This window comes from Carettochelys insculpta, chromosome 10, assembly GCF_033958435.1.
Source record: "Carettochelys insculpta isolate YL-2023 chromosome 10, ASM3395843v1, whole genome shotgun sequence".
NCBI lineage: Eukaryota > Metazoa > Chordata > Testudines > Carettochelyidae > Carettochelys > Carettochelys insculpta.
This window is the reverse complement of record NC_134146.1, coordinates 25536216-25554061: the sequence shown is the minus strand read 5'-3', so window position 1 is coordinate 25554061 and position 17846 is coordinate 25536216. Positions and strand designations below refer to the sequence as shown.

General features: G+C 43.7%; 1 protein-coding gene and 1 long non-coding RNA gene across 3 annotated transcripts in view; one reads left to right on the top strand and one right to left on the bottom strand.

Annotated features, from left to right (window-relative positions):
• The window catches only part of GYG1 (glycogenin 1), a 35282-nt gene extending 34400 nt beyond the window's left edge, over positions 1-882 (bottom strand). The window contains exon 1 of the mRNA XM_075004727.1: positions 744-882. Coding sequence (XP_074860828.1) covers positions 744-750 — 7 coding nt within the window. The 5' untranslated portion in view covers positions 751-882. The remainder of the gene's footprint in view (positions 1-743) is intronic.
• LOC142018721 (uncharacterized) overlaps positions 496-17846 on the top strand; it is a 45404-nt gene continuing 28053 nt past the window's right edge. Inside the window, exons 1-3 of one of the 2 annotated variants that reach the window (XR_012646898.1) lie at positions 911-1045; positions 2081-2144; positions 4607-4680. This is a non-coding gene — a long non-coding RNA (uncharacterized LOC142018721). Of the gene's footprint in view, positions 696-910; positions 1046-2080; positions 2145-4606; positions 4681-17846 lie in introns of those variants that run through there. The other variant, XR_012646899.1, reaches the window with a different exon arrangement.

The window sequence follows — 17846 nt, the reverse complement described above, 5'->3', positions numbered from 1 at the left end:
ACCTGAAGGCTCAGGGCTCTTAAACCTCATGCATTTGACAGTACTTGCGCTTGTCCGTTTCCCTCATTTACGGGGCTACGGGTTGCAGGAGGGGAAAAGAAGCAGCACAATACCGAGGCATGTGTCTGGGACAAGCAGAACCTCCCAGGGTAGCGACCACTCTTTCTGGGGCAAGTGGATTCCGAGCTGAGTGCATCGTTTTAATTGCAACTCCAGCTGTTGGACAAGAAGCCCAACAGGGCTTGGACTTCCTGAAGACAAACTCCGCCACTTCCCCTTCAAGGCTGGGGCGGGAGGTACAGACCTGACTTCCCCACTGCCGCCCCCAAGTGTGGGGGACATCTAGGGCCTGGCCCTTCCGAGCCAGGAGTTACCAGCCCGGGAAGCAGAACCTGGCTGGGGGCACACGGGTAGATCATCGCCCACGCCTGGAGCGGCCAGCGGGTACCAGCGCTGCGGTGGGCGCTCCCGCCAGGGAGAGGCCCATTGGCCGGGCAGCTCGGGGCAGGCGGGGAGCACAGCCAGCCTAAAAACAGAAGCCGCCATGAGCGAGGACCCGGGTCCCCGCAGCGCGGAAAAGGCCCGGCCGAGCTGCGCTTCCTCCCTGCGGTTCCCGCCCCGGAGGGAACAGCTCCCACTCGGCAGCCCACACCCGGGACTTCGGGCATGGGGGTGGCAGCTGCCCCGCCCCGCCGGTGCGTGACCCTCCCGCGGCTCTGCAGCCCCGGCCCGGGTGCACTTACCAGCCATGGTGCCAGTACCGCCGACCCCTCCGCTGAGCACCCGCAGCGGCTAGTGCGATTACTCGCCAGCTGGAACGGGAGCCGCCCCTTATATCGGGGCGGGCGGAGCCACGTGGGGCACGTACGCTGCCCCGCAGCCGGGCACGGGCAGCCGGTCGCTGGCGCTGCGCGGACATGGGCCGGTCCCGGGGCTCTCCCCTGGGGCGGTGGCGAGAGTTTTTCCTCAGGCGCCGCCCCCTCGCCGGGGTCAGGGCAGGGAGGGGACCTGGGCTGGGAGCGATAGGGCAGCGCCTGTAGGAGATGTGAGTGTGGGCTGGGGTGCGGGGAGCGCAGGGCTGGGGGGCTCCGGGTAGTGGGCTGGGAGGCCGTGCGGGGCTTCGGGCGAGGCTTGGGTTGAGGGGGTTGCAGGAGGCAGGACAAGGGGTTAGGAGCTGTGAGGGGCCGAGGGCGGGGAGTGCAGGAGCCGAGGCAGGGGTGAGCAGGGGGGTGGAGGGGGTTGAGAGGATAGGGAGCTAGGGTAGGGGACTGGGATGTGTTGGGGGAGCTCAGGGTTGGGCTGCAGCCACTGTGCTAGCTGGCCAATGGATTCCTGGGGCTGGCTGAGGCACAGTGACTGTGCTACCTGGTCTCGGGGTGGCAGGAACTGAGCTGCCCAGCCACCCAAGTACTGGGGCTGAAGCATGGGCACGCAGTGGCTGCACAGCCCAGGGTATTGGCAGCGTGCACAGTTCTGTCTTCAGCTGGCCAGCCTCTCAGAGGTGCACCACAATGGGGTGTGCTGGTTTACTTTCATCTTTGATTATTCTGTGTTCTAGGACTGCCTGCCACTCTGCCTGAGAACAGCCTTTCTTCTGGCTAATTCTTCTCTTGAGTCCATTCCCTATATGTTTTGCATGCAGCCATCACAGTAGTAAGCCCCATATGTGAAGAGGCCAGATTCTCCATTCCTTGTCCAGATGTTTTGTGCTTTTGAAAGGCTGCCAAAACTACCTTGTTGGGGATTCATATGGTGCAGGGGAATTCTTCGTTGTTGTTTGGACATGTTCGTTGTTGGGGTATCTGAAGGCCTTGATGCGCTGAGCTGCCTCTTGCTTTCCTGAAAGGGAAAAGGGAATATGGCACTGCACCCTTCTTTTCATGCTGCTAGGAAAAGTTATTTGGCCTTCGTATGAGTGGCAAAGTTTGTGTGGTTTGCAAGACTCCCACAGAAAACATGGCCCAAAGTAGCTTTTTTACTTTTTTTTTGTGTTTATGGCCAGCTATGGGTTATAATCTGATAAGTGAGCTGATAAAAATGACACAGTGGGTTTCTTATGCTCTTTTTCAACAACTTCCAGGCCCAGTTTATTCACCTTACAAGTAAAAATATGCTTCTACTGGTGCACTCTCCCCCTGGAATCAGTGAGTCAAGATGCATTTTGCCTGGCACTTACATCAGTGCTGCTAATAAATGTTCAGCAATCACAGCTCTACACTTAGAATTCCATTGATGGTGCATGAGATATAGAATCCAGGTGGCTAGATTCCAAAGCCGTGTTGGCTCTGTAAGGATAACCCAAAAGCTTATTTGATTCAGTAAGGTGAGCAGCTACAGGAAGTTAATTTGCTGAACCTTTTAACAAAATAATTTTCAGAGTTACAGCAAAAGAAGAACAGTAAATTTCCCCAGGAGCCTGAAGAGAGTGATCAAACCAGCTAACCCATGGTCACTGTCCTAAGGGCCATAGATTATGTTTTTAGGCTGGTGATGAACCCTGATATGCTGCTAAATTATGTTCAGACACATAATGAGAAACTGTTCATTCTCCAAAGCACTTACAGTCTTAAATACATAAGTCAGGAGGAAACAAGGACTGAGAAAAGTGAAACAACTTGCCCATGGCCACACAATTAATCAGCAGCATAGCTGGGATTTGAATGCGGGTCTGGGTTTTACCTATCTGACCTAGCCCCAGATTATGCTCTCACTCATATGGACAATCAGCAAAGGTAGGGATTATAAAGAGGGGCTTGGCAGAGTTAGGATAGATCCATTTCACGGGGGGGGTGGGGGGGAAAGGTGCTTTTTTAAACCACATTAGCTAGGGGACAGCCAAATATTTACCTCTGTTTGCTAACCTATGTTAAAACTGCACTTACTTTTTCTGTGTTAGTATTTTGTTATGTTTTAGCTGTCACATGTTAACATTAAAAGCCACCTGTTTTCCTAATGGCTGTTGGAAAGGAGGTAGAACAGTTCAGAGGAAAATGGGGGTTTTGAATTAAATGAGAATATAATTTGACTTTGAAACAGGGAGGGAGAAAAAGGGTGCCCTGAAATGTTTCAATAAGATAGAACAAACATCTAAACCTTCTGACTAAACTGAATTTTTCAACTGTTTTCAAGTCTAGCATGGATTCTTCAAAACTTGAACTGATTTAAGAGTTCTTTACGTAGTAAGCTTTTAAGAAATATTCATTTTATTTATTGTCTTTATGTGCTGAGAACTATTCACTAAACTATTCAGAACTATTCACCAAAGATTGTCTTCCAGGGGTAAGATTCTTCTTTCACCTGTGTAAAACGTAGAGTAATTCCAGTGACATCAGTGTATTTTTACACTGATGTAAAACTAGATTTGGAGTAACTCCCTTGGTTTTGCTAGCATTTATGTAAGTGTTATCTGGAGTAGCTCCACTGACCTCACTGTTGTTCCTCCATATTTTACAGCCGTGCAGTTGCTATAATAACCCGGCCTGAATAGAGAATACTGTAATGTTTAACAAAAATGTCTTATTTCAAATTTTTGGTAGCTGTATTTCACAGTTGCAGGACCTAGTATTGCTCCTGCAATAGGGCTGCTATAATGTTGTTCTTAGATTTTAACATGCAAATGTTTTCTCTTTGGTATTTTATTGTCTGATTCAGAAGGGAGTGTGAGTTATTCTGTTTCATTATTGGCTGTGATTAATAGAGACCTATTGCAGTGGCTTTCAACCAGTATAATGCAACACACTGGTGCGCCATGAGAATTGTCCAATTGTGCTATGAAATTTCATCCATTTCCCCTTGCTATGGCTCTTTTCAGAGCCACCTTTGGGGGATGGGGAAAGGTTTGGAAATTGACAACCCTGCACCACCTGTGGTTTGTCAGTTTCTCCTTGCTGTGGCTCTTTGCAGAGCCACCATGAGGGGAAATGCCAATCCTGCAAGACCCTGTTCATTCTGGGCAGCAACTGAAATGCTGCTTTCCAGCTCAGACAAGCTGTGAGCCCACCTCCACTCCCTGCTGTGGCAAATGTAAGGGAGGGTGGGAGCTTGTTTGAACTGGGGTGTGGGTTAAATGGTGCATCCTGGCTCCAGTGGGAGGGAAGCCTGCTTTCAATGGTTACTTGTTTACTCAACAACTATCATGGCATTGAGCAGATATTGAAAATGTGTCTGTGCTCCTTGATGGTGTATTCTCTGGTGGATTTGAAACACTTCATCTTTGTTTAGCTTGTTCCATGCACTACAATGTTGAAAACCTCTCTAGTAAGATTGTAACCATAGTAAATGTAAGGGTTATGAGTAATAGATTTAGCTGTAAAAATGGGTGTGCAATGGAATTGTTTTCTCATTGAAGTGTGCCATGTTACTGAAATTGTTTGGAACCACTGACCTATTGCATGGTTTAGTTGTACTATTGACACTTTATTTCAAACATCATCTATAACATAATCTAAACCCAGCCCTGCCCTAGACTCCTCAGAAAGTTTCAGATTATCCTCTTCATAGTTATGGTTCTGGCCCACTGATAGTAATATTAAGGTGTTATTCTCTGTGAGCATCGTTGTCCTCTTATCTTAACATTGAATGATCTGTATGGTTTTCTGCATTTCAGAATGTATTACAACTCCCATGCCAGGAAGCCCTGAAACTCACAAGATTTGAAGACAGAAGTCTGCAGAGAAAATGGTGAGATTCTCTGATATCTCAAGATCTCACAGTGCAGCTGTCTAACAAGAATTAGTGGGGGGGGAAAAAAAGGGTGATGCATGCTCATAGTTATGAAACTCCAAAAAAGGTTTCAATTTAAGATTTGTGGTGGGATTCAGACTTTCTTTTTTTCCCCCACCCAGTTTGACCATCCCTGTAATTTATTAAGGGTTGGTGTATGATTGAAAAAGGGATGAGACGCTAGAAATGAGTGACCTAATGAAGATTTGAGCATTTATGAGCATGTAATTACATCCCTCTCGATAACCTCATGTGCTACAGTCAAGTCAAGACACTAGCGCTTATTTCATACCCCAAAGTACAAATAGCTTCACTTTTGCAAGTTTGGGAATACAGTAAGACTAGTGCTTGGCAGTTACCTTTCTCAAAGGGCTTTGTAAACACGAATCAATTAATCATCACTGCTATGAAGCAAGTCTTATCATTCCCATTTTGTAGAGGAAGAAAATGAGGCTCATAGAGATTAATGAGCTTAAATTTTACTCATTGTGCTGGTGTAAAAGATACTGTGGCGTTTACCTTAATTGACTTTAAGGGTGTTATTTCAGTCTTTAACTGGTGTAAATTATAAGCATCATTAATCCCAAGTGATTTACCAAATAACTATGCAGCAAATCAGTGGCACAACTAGGATTATAATTCAAGAACCCACTCCCAGAGCTACTGTACTCAGTCATTAGGCCTTTATTCATCATATAACACAGTAGTGTGAGACAGCAGGAAGATAACTCTTGGGTTTTTGAATTAGATATGTCAGTTTATGCAAGCAGATTAATAAAGCTTCCTTTTTATAACAGTTCAGTTTCATAAAGCTGAAACCTCTAGCACCTGCAGGTCTTCATGTACAAGTGGCCATTCATTAGTCAAGGCTTAATTGATGATTGGAGAATTGTCAATTCAACCATTAGTATAGCAGTGCAAACAGGCTGCAGTGATGGAATTTAAAGCCTACCATATAAGCAGCATACATGCAATGAAGGGCAGATGTTCTGCCATGGTAATGATTACTTGGGTCACAAGTAAATATTAACTAAATATCATTCCAAGGTTTCCTGCCCAAGTTAGATTAGAGTACTAGTGTAGCTCATGTAAGATAAGTCACTGCTCTTCTGCTTCAAAGTATATAAAAAGCAACTTCCTCCTGTGTCACAGTTACAGCTTCCAAACTGGTGGTAACAACTGTCTTTGCCATTACTCCTAATAACCCCCTCTATGTGAACTGCTCTGCATCTGAATTTATTCCCTAAGTTGTAGTCCTCACATCTGTTAACTACAGATAAGAGTTTTGCAAACATCCAGTGCTAGGTGGGTATTTTAAAAATGCTTCCTAAATAGTGATGATGTAGCAGTGTCGGTCCCAAGATATTAGAGTGACAATGTGAGTGAAATATTTTTTTATTGGACCAGCTTCTTTTGGTGAAAAAGACAAGTTTTTGAGCTTTAAGAAAAGTTTTACATAGCTCAAAAACTTGTCTTTTTCACCAATAAAGTGTATTATGTTCCCACTGTGTCTCTCTAAAATAGGGGGTGACCTTAAGAAACTCGGCATCATATTTGACCATGCCCTGTCCACAGATTAGCTCCCATGTGCCAGAGATGGTCTAAGGATGTTTTCCCATGCAATATATTTGTGTGTTGCATGTCAACAGCAACTCACTCATCTGGGTTTTCAGTAATACGTCTCTTGCTTGCAGATTATTCAGAGTGGAGCAGCATGTTTTCTCACTGGGTTGAACAAGTGCAGTCCTATTACACCTGCCCTGTATCCTCTATATTATAAAGTAACATATTGAATATAAGTGTTGCTGTTGATTACTTTTTTTTTAGACCCCTTTATGGTATAGACCTAGTCTACATGTGCACTTTATTTTAAGACTTGACCTGATGCCTGTTTGCACTTTGAAGCAACCTGCTTTTAGGAATACCACCCATTAGGTGGCTGGCCCATAATGAATATAATTCATTCTTCCATTCTCTGAGTTCGTAATTACCCGCCTTGTTAAAAAACAAAAACAAACAAACAAACAATCCTCTTTCAGTGTTTTTTTTGTCAAGATACTATTTAGGATGACTCCTGTTGACCCCATGGTTCTAGACGTTCTTCCTGATATTTTCCCCATTTTTAGTGTTGTTTTTGACTCCCTTAATTTTTGAGAAAATTGTCTTTTAATAAGTAATAAGCTTCATAGTGCAGTTACTGTACTGTCAGTGCTTGAGATGGTTATGTTATTTTGATACCACCTAATTGTGAAATAAATGTCAGTTGTAACAGGCTTCAGGAAACTGGGTTTGTGCAGTTTGCCACAGAACCTTTATGAAGAGAAACAATTTTCTTTGGAATAGTGTGTCAGAGGAGCAGTGGTAACATACATGTTGCTAAATGGTCATGCCATATGTTGTTTAATGCATATATATTTATTGTAATATACTTACTTTTAAAATTCATGACAGTGTTTTTCACAAGATGTTTTGTTTCCTGCTTCGAACAAAGTCAAAATCGTAGGTGGGCCTAAAGCATACACTCAAATATGAACAACACTGAATTTTGGGTGAAGGTTTGGTTAACCCTAAGTGGCTGGTCCGTAGCTTGTGTGGAATGAACCAAAACCCTGAACCTAACCTATGTGGAAGTCTGGATCTGGTACCAAATCAAGCTAGTGAGACTTGTAGTCCAATATGCTATATCTGGCCAATTCCAGATAATTCATTTCAGCTCCTCATTAGTATCCTCCAATTTGGCCGTTAGCATGGCCATTTTGAAATTGTGGCCACAGCCATAAAGTAAGAACTATTGATTGTAGAGATTCTCCCACTTCAGAATTTTCTGGCATTCCTCAATACAAGCACTTTTTTAAAGTTCATAGGCCCTTGTTTTAATGTTTGGAGGGTGGCTGTACAATCTTGGAACAGTCTCATTTACAGGGTAAACACTGCATAGGTTAGATCAAAATGCATTTTTAAAATAATCCCATCGTCCACCGAGAGCCTCCGTACTTTCTGAGCATCTTTATAAAACTAACTTTGAGCTAGGGAGTTTCACAGCCATTATTTTAAATCTGTGTTTCATAGCTTCCAATACTGGCTGATATGTCTTATGAGTATTTCTGAAAAAAAAGAAATGGAATACTTTTAAATCTGTTCCATTAAATGTTAATGTATGTAATGGCCCAGCTGAGAGAGCATAAATTTTAGCCTGTATTGTATTAAGCAGTTAATGCTGATATGGCTTATATTAAGGGAAACCATTTGGATAGATAGAGTTGAGCATCACTTACGTGAACACAGGCTGGGGAAATGTTTTGTTTGCTCAATAAAAGGAAACAGATTTGACTTCAGTTAGTCCGGAAAACTACAGTTCTGAATAAAGCTGATATTGATTTTAAAGACAATTAAATATATCTTCATTTAACTTACTGCTCTTCCCTCTCCTACCCCATTATAGATATATTTTAGATACATTTATTTGGGGACTGCAGCAAAAATTTGAATTCCATGTAGAAAGACTAATTTGTGCCGTGTTGTAATGTGTAGGAAGAAAATGGTGTTTGTTAGAAGTACCTAACAGCACTTAAAATATATTTCTTTTTTATTATTTTTGAGGACATAACAAAGTAGGGAAACAGAAAACCAAAGTCATACATGGCTAACATTTTCAGAGTGCAAAATATTCAGTTTCTGTACTTTTCAACAAAGCAGTGTAGTAAGCCATTTCTGCAGATGCAGAGAAAAGATAAAAGAGTTATGGTTCTCTGGTAGCCTGTTTCGCTCCCAAAGATGATGAAGTCTTGTCTGATCACTGGTTTAAGAAATCTCTAATGAATATTATTAATACAGTCTTAGAAAAAATATTGGAAACACTTATGCTCATCATTGTTCACACTTGTATTCTTTCATTTGGCAGACCTGCAGCTTCTTATTCATGACAAAATATTTAATCTCACCTTTAAAAAGCTGTCTGTCTTCAAAGGAAACTAAAGTGATAACTGATGAAAGAAAATATTGTGATCAGTTGGTTTTGTTTTCAAAATCTGTTAGATTGGAATTGAGTATAGCCAAAATGAGTTAGTCGGATATCCCTGAAGACTGGAGAAGTTTAAATCTGTATGTGAAATTTGCTCAATTTCTGCAAGTGCTTAAACCAAAATTTAAATCTAAACAAACTTTATTGTTTAAACCCATCTTTTATTTTCACTTAAATTAGTTTCTTCACAGACTCTGGATGATATTACTGTGAACCTCTACAAAAATGTAAATTGATGAAGGGCTTCACCTTCTGTACTGAACAGATGATTTCAAATATCAGTGATGTTTGAAATTTGCTGAGGTTGGGAAACATTGAAAACATTTGACTACTAGTCAGAGGTCATTCTGAGTGACCCAAGTTGCTGGGTCACTTCTGCTCTCACTGCCATGGTGAGTGCGGGGCAGACCTGAGCCTGATGCCACCCTGTGCCAGGCCATCTAGGTAATCCCCTGGGTTGCAGAGCTTGCAGGAGGGAAGAGGAGGTGGAGCAGCAGGGAAGAGGTGGGTGGGGTTTGGGGAAGGTGTGGGGGTGGAGCAGGCTCAGGAAGAGGCAGGGCAGGGGCGGAACCTTGGGTTTCTCCAGATTCAGGCCCCACATTCCCTTAGGGCTGGCCCTGTCCTTTTGCCCCATAGGAGATCTAAGTTCATTTCCATTATCTGTTTTGGGCAAAAGGTGACCTGAATCTTGTGCAGAGGTGGGCGATAATTTTCACAGGGGGGCCACTCCACGAATTTTGGCACTGGTTACTGTCCGGCTCTCATGAGTGGTGAGGACTTGGGCAGAAGAGCTGTGGATGATGACTACAGAGAGAGACTGTGTGTGTGAGTATGAAAGAGAAACACTTTGTGTGTGACAGACAGACTTTGTTACACAGATTGTGTGGTACAGTGTGTATGTGACTGATTGTGTGTGTGTGCCACAGACTGGGTATGTGTGACAGTGACACAGTGTGTGCTGGCTGCTGGTGAGTAAGCTTTTGGGGGAAGCCACCCTTTGTCTTTTTAAGGGAAATTTGTCCTACTCTGTTGTCTCCCCCTTCCCCTGCATACCATTCATGATCCAGACTAGAGCAGCTCCCCTGTGTCTCTCTCTCTGTCTGATGCCTGCTCTGCAGAGATGGAGAACACCTTGAGTTCAGCACCACTCTCTCCCCTCCACTCTCTCCTCTTCTGCACAGCTAGCAGGAGAATCCGAAGAGCAGCTCAGCTGCAGCTGGAACAAGGTCGTGGGAAGGGGCAGCTGAACACATGCTGCTGGTTGTGAGTATGCATACTCTGCCGATCAGCTGGGTGGATGGGGGAGAAATGCTTGGTGGGCCAGATCTGGCTTCTGGGGCTGATTTTGCCTCCCCTTGTTCTTCAGCCTCCCAGGTGAGTACCCTAACCACTGGGCTAAAATGTTTTTCACTTCAGCCTGACATAACTCCTTTTTTAGTATTTTTCTGGAATTACCTGCAAACTGAAAATGCCACTATATGCCCATCTTTGTTACCTCCAAGGTTCCATTTTCCAGTCCTAGATGATCCTGACTATTTTTTAGATTTCTGAGTGAGCAATGATATCAAGCAATTATAATCCATTCTGGTCTACTGATGCTCGGGCAAGGGGAGGCAGGCAGGTAGGTCCGTCTGTGCCACACTGCCGCACTAGGGTGGAGCAGAGAGAGCTTGGCCAAGCAGTAAGGGAGCTGAACTGAAACTCAGCTGGCCTATTTGCAGCCTATTTTTCTTCAACCATGCAGTGAGTTAGGATTACAGGAAAGCCTGAGGGGTAATGTGAATGCATATGGGAAGGAAAACACGAGTTCTGAACTGATGACAGAAAGCAAGGTGAGTTTGGAAAAGATGGGGTCAGGGGCTTTAAGAGGCTGAAGATAGTGGAGTTTTGGGAGAAGGGATAGGCACTAGCAGTTGTAAGAGAATAAGTGGTACGAAGCAGGGGTGAGAAGCTGGGGAAATGGTAGGCCTGGGGAATGTGCAGAAACGGAAGAGAGAAGGCAGGCAGGGTTTGGGGCTGGGGAAGGTGAGAACTGGGAAAGGGCAGTTGGGGGAGGAGAGAACTAGGCGTGTGGGTGAGGGAGGGAATTGTGTAAATTTCAGAAAGGAGATGGGTGCTGGGGCAGAGAGAGAAGTTTGGGGGATGACATTGGCTGAGGAATTTCTAGAGAGAAAGGCCTAGAGAGGAAGAGGAAACCTGGAGTGCTTTTCCAGTGTGCGGGAACTTCTCATACCTTCCATAAAGTGCTGCCAGGAAAGCCCCGGGGAGGAAGGATGGCAGTTAGCCAAAGACTTTTCTTTGGGAGAAGTTGGAGAAGCCTGAAGTGAGCCCAGAGAACTTGTGGTGCGGTGGTGGGGAGCAATAAATCAATTGTGTTGGTAAAATCTCACTGGAATTTTATGTCTGATGGTGTTTCAGGAGAGCAGCTCCGTTCAGCTGAACTTTAGTGTAACCATCTTTCCTTAATGGAGCTTAGGGTTTGAGACATTCATCTGCTACTAGTGTTCTTTACTCTTTGTTTTCCTATTAAATGGTGACCTATGTAAATTATTCAGTGTGTGGGACTTAGCCTTGAATATACAGCGGAACCTTCAGGGTGGGTCAGATATCAAAGTTGTGTACAAAAGTCGTGTTATGCATGATGCATGTGCCTTACAGTATTTCTGTTCCCCACCCCCTAATTAGTTAGAAGATTTGAAAAAGAATGAAAATCTTACTGTATAAAAGTTATTTTATTCCTCAGTGTTCTCTCTTGCTTTGTCTGCCTTTATCTTTCCATTGTCCTGCCACCTTTGTGTGACTGACAAGATTGCTCAGTTTTAAATAATGTTCATATAGAAACCTAGAAAATATATATGCAGAGAGCCTTCGTGACTGAGAGAATTGTATAAAAGTGATAGAAAAAGAGGATTCATCTAGGATTTCTTTTTTTATCTATATCTTTTTATAGGATTTGAGATTTAAACATTGGATACTGTATGTAAAAGAAAACCCCAAATGATACATAGGGGATATTGGTGATAACATGTAAACACTTAAGAAATCATCAAACCGAGTAAAGTAAAATGCACCCACTGTTAGCTGAGGGGTGGAGTGATGAAGTCCAAACTTCACAAGAAATTAATACAGACCTTTTCTAGTCATAATTGACTTTCAGGAAATGTAAAAACGTATTGATATTTATACATTAAGAATGTTTTACTTGGAGGGATCAAGGACACCATTGATGCAGTGGTCACCATGTATACTAGTGTTGTTTATAGAAAATGACACTTGGGTTGCAATAGACTGTGTTGCCATTTTCTTTTAAAAGAAGAGATGTATTTATATGCCCTTGTGGTTTACCATGGAAAAATTGCTTGACCCCAGTGGGCTAAATTAATCTCTGATTTAATTCCTCTGAAGTGAGGTCAGTGACTTGTTGATTTGTTTTAAGACACATTTTGAATGTGCAAATCTTTGTCCAAAGATTAATCAAGCAACATTTGTTAAATAATTGAAACTAGTTAACTGTGCTAAGGGTCCTTCTATAGATCTTGGTTGATAAAAATTGTGTATCTTCCCTTTCCATATATTTTTTCCAGCAGGCCTGTGTCCTGATTCTCATTTGTACTAGGGCTGTGATTAGGGCTGCCACTCCCAAGACACAGAATAACCGACCTCGGGCAATCTGCCAAGACACACAGACCTAGTGCCAGCTATCATTCATTATAAAATGTTTTAGAGACTCTTTTTACGCCCACCCCACATATATTGACTTTCATGTTATTTTATCATTTTTCTCATCTTACACTGGTGCAGTGCTGCATTCTGGTCAACAGGAGTGTGAATGGTAGATAATTCTAACGTGTTTGAAATAGGATTGGGGAGAAAGGCATGTTGAATAGTTTAACGGGCAAATCAGTATTAAAAAAACAGCCAGGTGGCAACCTTAGGCTGCACTGGCAGTATGACGGAGCTGAAAGTGGGTGGGAGTACAGTGGGTGTGGATTGGGGCCTGGAATGCTTTATGAGAACGAAATTCTCAGTAGTCATCTTTTTTCCTTAGGATTCGCTTTCACAATTACTACTACTACGTAACCCTTGTACTCCGAGTGGCACACAGCTCATCTACAAGTCTCCTCCACTTCACTCGGTCTCAGGACGAAACTTCTAGCTGACTCCAGGAATAGCTCAGTTGTCCTTCAGTCTCAGTAGACCTTCTCCATGTTGTCTGAGGTCTTCCTTTTTTGCTTTTTCCTTGCAGGTTCCATGTAAGAGCTTGACAGGCTGTGCTGGATGATGGCTTTCGGAGACTGTGGCCTAGCCATCCCATTTTCTTCTCTTGATTTCAGTGTCAGTTGGGTCTTGTCCTGCTCTGTTCCAAAGCTGCTTGTTTGAGATAAAGTCTTGCCACTTGATGTGAGGGATGTACCTCAAGCGTCTGTTTAGGAATGCCTGTAGCTTGTAATGTGAAGACTTTTTAGTACACTAGGTCTCAAATCCATACAAGAGCGCACTCTTCACATCTGTGTTGAAGATCACCAGTTTCATCTTCACAGATGATATTTGTGAACTCTGTATGGGACGGAGAGTCTTGAATGCAGCAGTTTCTTTCCCTGTCCTCGCATTGACTTCCATATCTGTTCCTCCATCTCTGCCCATAATATTCCCCAGGTAGGTGAACTACTCCACATCTTCCAGGTCATCACCTCCCAGTGTGATGGTGGTGGTGTTGGACTGCTTGATCCTCATTGTCTTGGTCTTTCCTTCATTAATGCTCAGTCCAGTCATTGCGGCAGTATTGTCTAGTGTTGTGATCTTTTCTTCCATGCTTTCATGTTGGTGTGAAAGGAGGGTGAAGTCATCAGCAAAATCAATGTCTTCTAGCTGTTTGAAAAGTGTCCACTGAATGCCTCATTGATGGCCATCTGTTGTCCTGTTCATAATCCAGTCCATTGTGATCAATAACAGGAAAGGTGACAATAGGCACCCATGTTGCACTCCTGAGAGTATGCCGAAGGATTCTGTCAAGACTCCATTGTGAACAACTTGGCATGTCGAGGGTTCATACGTTGAATGAATCAAGTTAATAATTTTGGATGAGATGTCATGGTGTTTGCAGCAGTGTCTCCGAGGTGTCTCAAAGGCTTTTTCAAAGTCTATGAAGGCTGTGTATGGGGGGAATTCCACTGAAGTGACTGCTCTGTGATCATTCTGAGAGTTGATATTTGGTCAGTACAAGATCTCTTGCTTTGGAAGCTGGCCTCTTCTTTCCTTAGCTGTCTATCAATTTCTGTCTTCATTCTTTCCAAGAAAATCCTATTAAACACATTTCTTGGACAGGTCAAAGGGTATAGACCAGACAAATTGGGATCACCTCTCCCCGAGGTAAAAGGGGTTGGCCTGTGGTTAACAGCCCTATGCATAAAAAAACAAAAGTTACAGAAGCATCCACAAAGAAACCTACAAATTCTTGGGAAGAGTAGGCAGTCTACCTAGATTGAGTATGAAGCATGGTAGGGAAAGCTGAAAGGAAGCTGCTCTGCACATGACTCTTGTCTCACTCAGGACAACCACCCAGTTTGGTACATGGAATATTCAGACCATGTATCAAATGGGGAAGACAGCCCAGATTGCAGCAGAGATGAAACAGTACAAGGTTGCATTTTTGGGCTTCAGTTTCACAAACTGTAGGTTTTATTAACTGCAGAAGACTTGCCTCCTCTCTTAGAGTAAAGCTCCATAAATATTAGGTTGATTTCAATTCCTCCAGGCAATTATGAACAGTGACTGTCCTCAAAAATGTGAGACTTGCTATTTATCTGTCTGAAACAGGAGTGCTATTATTCCAAAGGAAAAACTGACCAAAATTTGTTCTAGAAATTATCTCTGCAGATCAGTGAGAAGTGAGACAGGAGAAACACTGCCAGCACATTCATTTTTATCACATGTTCAGATAGAACAAAGATATATTCTGTTGACAAATTGGCTTTACTTTGGGCTATGAGAGATTTATAATTAAGGGACTAAATTTCCTTAGATATATTTGTGCGTAAGTATTTAATGTTCTAATCCTCTCTTTTAAAGATCATATGTGGCAGGTAATAAATCCTTTCCCTATAGGATTTGGGAGATTGCTGTCAAGTTATCTTTGGGCTTTCAGGTTCAGTTTTATTAACACACCACACCTATGGATGACATTTGCTACACTGCTCTGCATCTTGTCCCCTAGTCTAAGACTGGAGTATTTTGTGTGCTCTTAGTCCAGTGGCAGCCCTCAAAAAGGTATGTGTAAATTCCTTGGGTCAAGGGGACTGCTGCTCACCAGCTGCACTGGAGAGAAGGTGTAAGACGCTGTCCCCATGGTGTACCCTTTGGGCAGTGTCCTGGCACAGTTTCACTCCCTGTGTGCCCTAGCTCTTCTAGAAGCATAACATATCCCAAAACAGACAAAAACCTCTGCCCCAGTTAAGCAGCTCTGTGCCTGTGGAAATAAGTTTCCTGCACAAAGGGATGATGCAATGAGCACGCTACCAGAGCATCAAGGACTGCCTACGCTGCCAATTGAGCCACAACACCTTTGTCCTTCACAGATGCATAATTCTCCCCCCCAGGCCAAAAGTTTTACTATGGGAAGGGGCAGTGGCTGATTGTGGGCAGGGATGCTCTGCTGTTGAAAATACAAACATCACTTGTAGGAGGTGGAAGATTTTTGTCAGGAAAAGTGGCATCAAACAGTGTTCATGGTGCCTACCTGTTAGTGACACGGCCATGCCACCAAAAGCTGTGTATTTGGGTCAGAATGGCATTGTAACTTCCTGACGCTTAGTTCCTGCTGGGGTGGTGTGATTGTGCATCACCCAGACTCAGGGTAGTGTTTTGCTGCAACAATCAAAGCCTTGGTATATTCAAGCTTGGTAAGTCCTAAGGAAGACTTTCCTGCTTTCATTGTGTATTGTCAGAATCACACTGGAAAACCAGTCTTGTGGGAAGCTTCTAGCTTTCCTGTACTTCTCCTCCCCACCCACTTCCCAGAATTTCACCCATACTTCCTTCCTTAACTTCCTGTTTGCTTCCTTGTGCTGCTCCTATTGCGATGCCTTCTTCCGCGTCCAGCCCTACCAAATTCATGCCTGTTTTAAAAAAAAGAAAAAAAAAAAAGAGGCATCACAGACTATGAAATCTTGTCTTTTGGTCCTTTCACACAATCCCATATGGATTTTACAGGGGAGACCAGTGTTTTTCAAATTGGGGACCCTAACTCAGTAGGGAGTTGTGGGGGTATATGTGTGGGAGAAGGGGGGTGTCAAAAGGTTATTTTCCCGGGGAGGCAGGGGGAGGGTCCACAGTGTTACCACCGTTACTTTCCTGCTGCCTTCAGAGCTAGGTGGCTGAAGAGTGGTGCCTGTTGTCCAGGCACTCCGCTCTGAAAGAAGTGCCTTGCCAGCAGCAGTGCAGAAGGGTGGCAGTACCAAACCATGCCACCTTCGGCACTGCTAACTTCAGGGCTGGAAGGGCGGTTGGAAAATAGTGCTAGGTGACTGAAGATCCAGCTCTGCAGTAAGCAGCATAGAAGAAAAGTAGAGCCAAGCCATCCTTACTTCTGTGCTGCTTCCGGCAGTGGTGCTGCCTTCATATGTGTGCTCTTGGCCAACAGCCTCCACTCTTTAGCTGCCCAGGTCTGAAGCAAGAACCACAGTCCTCAGCAGCATGAAATTAAGGGTAACAGAACTGCAGCCCCCTCACACTCTAGTCCAGTGGTTGTCAGCCGTGACACTGCTTGCTGTGAGAACTGTCCAAGCGTGCTGTGAAGTCTTGTCCGTTTCCCCTTGCTTTGGCCTTTGACAAGGAAATGCCAATTTCACAGGACCCTGTTTGCGTTGGGAGGCAACTGAAATGCTGCTCTCTGGCCTCTTCTCTCCTAATGCTGCTGTGGCAAGGGGGAGGGAGAGAGGGTGGAAGCCTGATGGAGCTGGGACATGATTTAAATGGGGTGTCCTGGCTCCAGTGGGCTGCCGGGGAGAGGAGCTGCTTTCAGTGGTTACTCATTTACTCAACATCCCTAGCATGACATTGAGCTGATTTTGAAAATGTGTTTATGCTGGCTGTCTAAGAGGGAGTATTCTGCAGTGGATGTGAAACATTAATGCATTTGATCCTTGTTCAGCTCCTTGTATGCACTACTGTGTTGCAAACCTCTCTAGTAAGACTGTGACCATAGAAAATGTAAGTAAATGTGACATTTATAAACAATCAATTCATCTGAAAAAAGTGGCGTGCCTTGGAATTTTTTTGCCTCATTGAAGCATTCCATGTTACTGAAAAGGTTGGGAACCACTGCTCTAGTCTAGTACATACAATAACCTTGTGACCCTCCCTTTTTTGAGTCAGCATCTCTACAGTTGCAGTGCTTTGAAATTTCAGGTATAAAAAGCTGAAATCATGAAATTTGTGATTTGTAAAATCCAATGACTGTGAAATTGACCGAAATGGACTGTGACCCTGTCACACATTGTTTTTATTCCAGTCATTCCTTAACACATTTATTTTCCCAGCCTATCCCTCATTAATCTACCAAAGTCAGATGACTATTAAAAAATCAACTCTTCTTTGAGATTGTGGTCATTTGTGCCAAAACTGTATTTTCTGGGTAATATTTGAATGAAAATTTCTTAGGGAAGGATCATGTCTTGTGCCGTGCCATGTACGTTATTGGCACTCAGTAAATTAGAATTAATTATCAAGGAAGGTACATCTACCAGATTTGCTAAAAGTTTATAGAAGTGCTCTGCAAACTTACTTTGTTCTTTCAAAAATTGAATTGCCTCTTATTGATTGGAAAAACTATAGGCATGTCACCCAGGGGAGGCTAACTCAGACATCTTGGAGACAGAACATAAAGCAGAGATGGCAATGGGTAGCTTTACCTTGCACCTGGTAATGGGAACTGGCTCATTGCCATTCCTTATACGAGAACAGAACAATCTCAGTATAGTTTGGACCAAGTCCTATTTATTTAAAACTCAAAATGGACAGCTTAACTCTACTGTACTTTGCAACTGAGGCAGTCCTAGGGGCATCCTAGCCCTTAACACTTGTACTCCTTCCTTAGAGAGAAAGC